The sequence below is a fragment of the Phoenix dactylifera genome, chromosome 8 (assembly GCF_051530095.1).
Source record: "Phoenix dactylifera cultivar Ajwa chromosome 8, Ajwa_hap1_PhDact_Kaust_v1.1, whole genome shotgun sequence".
Classification (NCBI taxonomy): domain Eukaryota; kingdom Viridiplantae; phylum Streptophyta; class Magnoliopsida; order Arecales; family Arecaceae; genus Phoenix; species Phoenix dactylifera.
The window spans coordinates 27,519,226-27,523,847 of NC_143197.1; the positions used below are offsets into that span (position 1 = coordinate 27,519,226).

At 55.6% G+C, this 4,622-nt stretch overlaps 1 protein-coding gene across 1 annotated transcript; it reads right to left on the reverse strand.

Moving 5' to 3' along the window:
* Window positions 1-369: 369 nt before the first annotated feature.
* LOC103717883 (protein SCARECROW 1-like) lies at window positions 370-4,382 on the reverse strand. The gene is made up of 2 exons (XM_008806433.5): window positions 2,172-4,382; window positions 370-1,014 (listed from the first exon to the last, which is right to left on the reverse strand). The coding sequence occupies exons 1-2, from the start codon at window positions 4,022-4,024 to the stop codon at window positions 537-539; spliced, it is 2,331 nt and encodes a 776-aa protein (XP_008804655.4). The 5' UTR covers window positions 4,025-4,382; the 3' UTR covers window positions 370-536.
* Window positions 4,383-4,622: the final 240 nt, after the last annotated feature.

Here is a 4,622-nt window from a genome sequence, read left to right on the forward strand (position 1 = left end):
CACCCAAATTTAAACTCTAGCTTGGAAGTGAAGTAAGAAGGGCTCCACCCCACCCCTGCCAAAGACCCTCCTCACCCACCTCTCATCACATTCTCTTCATGCTCGCTTCCTCCATGCGGTACTAAAGCCTCCATTCAGCCCCTCAACGAAAGCTAATGCCGAAAACCCAAGGAATGGAGAAGAAACCACGCCCCCATCCCTTTCTCCCACCCTTGTCTGCCAGAGAGATATCAAACAAATGGCCAACTCATTCATTTCCCTTCGCTCCACCTTGGGGTAAAAAACAAAAGAGCGGTGCGGGGGAGGAAAACGACCCCTCGTTGGAAATAAAACCCTACGAGATAAAAAGCAGTGCCGCCCTCCACCTCGTTTGAGGTACTCAAAGCAAAGACCACTATTTTCTCATTTGGCAAAACATCAGTCTCATGTACACAAAGAAACAGGTGGTCGGCCGACTGCTTGCTAGCTATTGGAAGCCCAAATGGGCAAGCGACTAGGTGAAAAAATAGATTCATTTGAGCTTAACTAGTAGCTGACTACCGAGAGGTGCAGAGAGGAGCGGTGGTGGTGCCGGTGGCGGACGGTGAGTGAATGGGCCGCCAGGCCGAGGCGGTGAGGAGGCAGATGTCCTTCCAGCCGAGCTTGAGAGCGCCACTCTCTTCGATAAGAGTGTAGCCGTCGGAGGGGAACATGCCCAGGAGGAGGGTGGCCTGGGCGGCGGCGTTGCCGGCGAGGGAGATGCCGCGGAACCCGGATTGGCTGAGCTTCTCTCGCCAGTTGCCGAACTTGACCTCGCCGGTCCGCGCCGGCCCGCCGACGGCAAGCACGTTGCGGATTTCGCGAGAGAGGAGCTGCTGCTCGACGATATGCCGTTCCGGGCTGTCCTCGCCGTAGCTGGCGCCCAGGGAGTCGAAGAGGGCTGAGTAGTAGTGGATGGCTTCGACGAACCGGCCGAGGAACGAGCCCGCTTGGCTTAGGTCTTGCTCCACTATGGTCACCACCTTCGGCGCCAGCCTGTAAGAGAGACCCATGCACCCATTTCCAACAGAGAGAGGGTTAGCCATTAGTGTACTTTTAGAGCATCGAAAGTAGGGTTATAAAGTCAGTAATTATTCTTAAGAGAAAAGTATGGCGTGCTTTTGACAGGAGAGGAGCGGAAAGGCTACAAAGTAGTCATAATTAGTGCTTCTGGACTCACTTTTGGGCAGATCTTTTAGAAATCATATAAGTATTAGGGATCCGTTTCTGCATTGAAAGAAGTAGAAATAAACTAATAATCCATTCGGAAAAAAAAAAACAAAATGAAGCTATTGGGCCTCTCTTTCAAGATGATCTTAGTGTAATCTGATCACGCCAGGCAAGCTTAAACTATCATTACAACAAGATAAAACAGACATAGCCACCCTTCCAATTAAAAAAAAACAAGAAAAATAGACAAAAATGAACTAGCATGCAATCGTGTCAAGGTGAAGACTGTCAACTTCTACACAGAGGGGCAGAAAGACTGCGAAGCAGTAATATTTAGTACTCCTAAACTCTCCTTCAAGCAGATCTTAGTAGCAAGATTCCCAATACCGAAGTACAGTGGCAGCTTAATTACAGGGTTGAAAGTCGGGGCTAAAAGTTGTGAACTCGAAGAGAAATGGACAAAGTGAGAAACCATTTCATCTTATTAAAGTTGAAAGACTAAAAATTAGCAATAAGTTGAGGACCGTCGATCCAGAAAGAGAAAAGAATGAGAAAAGGAGAAAATGTCAGAGGCTATAGCTGGCTCCCTCCTCAGCTTCTACGTGCTAAATGTCAGCCATTGTTTACTGCATTAAACCAACAAGTAATGACTAATAAAAATTTTCACAGAAATGTCTACCAAGTGTGAACAAGTAATGAGAGGAAAGGGAAGGCTGCACCGAGCTAATAATCGGTACTTTCAGATACTCATCATCTTTTACTTGAAAAATGTAAAAAAGAGTGCAAATAAAGAGAGCAAGATGAGAAGACGACGACGCGGGCGAAGAACAGTAGCGGCAGCTATTCTTCGTGGCTCATTGCCATAAGTTAATCATTGCACCGTGGGAAAAGAAGGTAACAAAAGGAGCAACTTCCTTTTCCCATTCAAACACGCAAAGTAGAGTAGGCTAGGGCGAGAGAGAGAGAGAGAGAGAGTGAGATACCGCTGGAGGAGCCACAGCGTATTGGTGTCAGAACCCGTGACGTCGTAGAGCGAGTGGTGGAGCCAGTGAACGGCCAGCGCCTCCCGCCGGTTCACCCCGAGCCGGTCCGGGTCCAAATTCCCCACCTTCTCCGCCACTGGGCAGAACTCAAAGTGCAGACCAAGTGTTTGCGCGAAGTCCGACAGCCTCTTCCCCGTCGCCTCCAACGCCTCCATGGAGGACCCGAGCCCCGTCAGCCGGACCCGGGGTGGGCCGCCGGGACGGGACGCGAGGATATGGAAGAGGCCCGGCCATTGGAGGCCTTGCATGATGTCGAGGTCGATGATGTGGACGCGATCCTCGCGCTCGAACGCCTCCTGGATGGCCTGGTTGGCGGTGAAGTGGGAGAACTTGACGAAGGGGCTGATGCCATTGAACAGCTGGAACGCGGACGCGAGGCGGGCCCGGTGGGGGACGGAGGAGAGCGGCCCGTAGAGGCCAAGGCAGGAGCTCACGATGCGGGCCGACATGGCCTCGGAGAAGTAGGCGGCCACGCGCTGCGCCGAGGTCCCGAAGGGTGTGGAGAGCTCCGAGATCTCGAGTAACAAACGGTTCGCATCATCCAGGTTGTCGCCGGCCACCGCCTCGGCGCACTGGAGGAGGAGGGAGAGAAGGTGGAGCCCTTCCTCGTCGCGCTTCTGCTGGCGGATTTCCTCTTTTCTCTCCTTCGCCGCCGCCGCCGCCGCCGCCGCAGTGGCCTCGTCCGACGAGGCGGAGGCCGAGCTCCGCTGCGGCTGGGGTTGCTGGGGCTGGGGATTGGGGAGGCGGGGATAGCTGAGATTGGGATTTGGATTGGCTTCTTCCCAGCTGGGAAGCTGCTGGCTGGACGCTCCGGCGGTGGAGGATGGGAAGGACGGCAAAGGGTCGACCCTCTTAGGCGGAGGCGGAGGCGGTAGCTCCGGCAACGCCGGAGCCGGCCGCCGCCTCTTCTCCGAGGGCTCTGGCGCTTCGGCCCTTGGAAGCGGCGGCAAGGCAGGCGGATCTGACGTCAGGGACCGGAGGCGGTACTCGAGCACGGCGGCGAGGCTGGGGTTACACGGATGAATAATCTCCCGAACGTTGTGGATGAGCTGGGGGATGGACACCTCCGGCGTGGCGCTGCTGATCAAATCCCGGATGATCGCATCTATCCACGCCGTGGCCGCGACGGTGCCGCCGACAGTCCCCTCGTCGGAGACCCCGCCAACGGCGGAAGAACTCATGCCCTGCAGCACGTCCATGCTCGCGCTGCCCCCGCCCCCTCGTTCCATCTCGGAGGGGAACAACGGCAGCCCGGAAAACCCGCACACTGCCGGCGGAGCCGGCAGCTGAGGTGGCAGCGACTGCAAGAGAGTAGTAGCCGGAGCAGGGTTCGTGCCAGCGCCGGATAAGAGAATGGGGGGAGCGTTGGGTGCGGGACTCGGGTCGAACATCAGAGGAGAGTGACCCTGGAGGTCGCCGATAAACGCTGCGGGCATAGCCGCCGAAGAGGCGGCGGAGGAGGAGGAGGAGTGGATGTTGGCGCGGCGCGTGAGGCGAGCGGGGTTGGGGTAAGAGGAGGAGTCGGGCTGGAGGTCGAGCTCGGAGGCGGGGCGCTTGCGCACCATTTTGTCGAACTTCTGTTGGTGTCGGACGTCTAGTAGATGCTGCTGCTGCTGCTGCTGCTGGAGGTGCAAGTAAAAGAGCAAGTCTTCTTCTTGGTGGAAGTGGGGGAGGAGGGGAAGAGTAGAAATAGTGGAGGGGAGAGGGAGAGGGAGAGGGAGAGGGGGATCATGGGATGAGGAGGAGGTGGAGGAGGAGGAAGGGGGGAGGATGAGGCAGGAGGAGGACGCCATCAGAAAAAACAAGGGGAAATGGCTCTGCGCATGGGTTTATTGGTGTAACTCGAGGGAGTAGGAGGGGAGGAAGAGGAGAGCGAGGGTGGAAGAGAGCAGTGGCAAGGGGATTAATAATACAAGGGATGGGGGATTGGTGTAAGGAGGGAAGAGAAGGGTGGGGTGGTATCGAGGAGGGCATCGGGTTCTGCCAAGGAGATAACGGCGGGGGGATTGGGACATGGGGCGTCGGTCTGATTCGCGCTGTTCTTCCTCGGTTCGGCCTCTCGTGCAAAAGGCCACGCACCTTGTTGTCGCTCCTCCCGCGTTGCAAACGCGATCTCCCACGCGGGATGGGGCCTCCATCCACTGCTTTGCTGCTTTTTAGGGTAACGGGGTTTCATTAATATAGTAGTTGCCCACTGCCTTTTTCTTTTGACTTGGGGAGCCTCAGTTCCTTAGGCTGGGGGCTTCGAAAACCGGGCATCATTTTATAAAGATTAGCGTCTCGGGGGTCGTTCTCCTCTCGCACACCTCGTTTCCAGTTCTGGATGGGTTGCTAATATATCCTTTGTTTGTTCTTGTTCATTTTGTTCTGGTTACGCTTCAAAGTTTGGTT

What these genes read in the sequence shown, in the direction of transcription:
- LOC103717883 (XM_008806433.5), bottom strand. Translation starts at nt 4,024, where the DNA reads ATGGCGTCCTCCTCCTGCCTCATCCTCCCCCCTTCCTCCTCCTCCACC. An exon ending in ACGCTGTGGCTCCTCCAGCG is followed by an intron (nt 1,015 to 2,171) that starts GTATCTCACTCT and finishes TCTCTCTTACAG; the next exon opens with GCTGGCGCCGAAGGTGGTGA.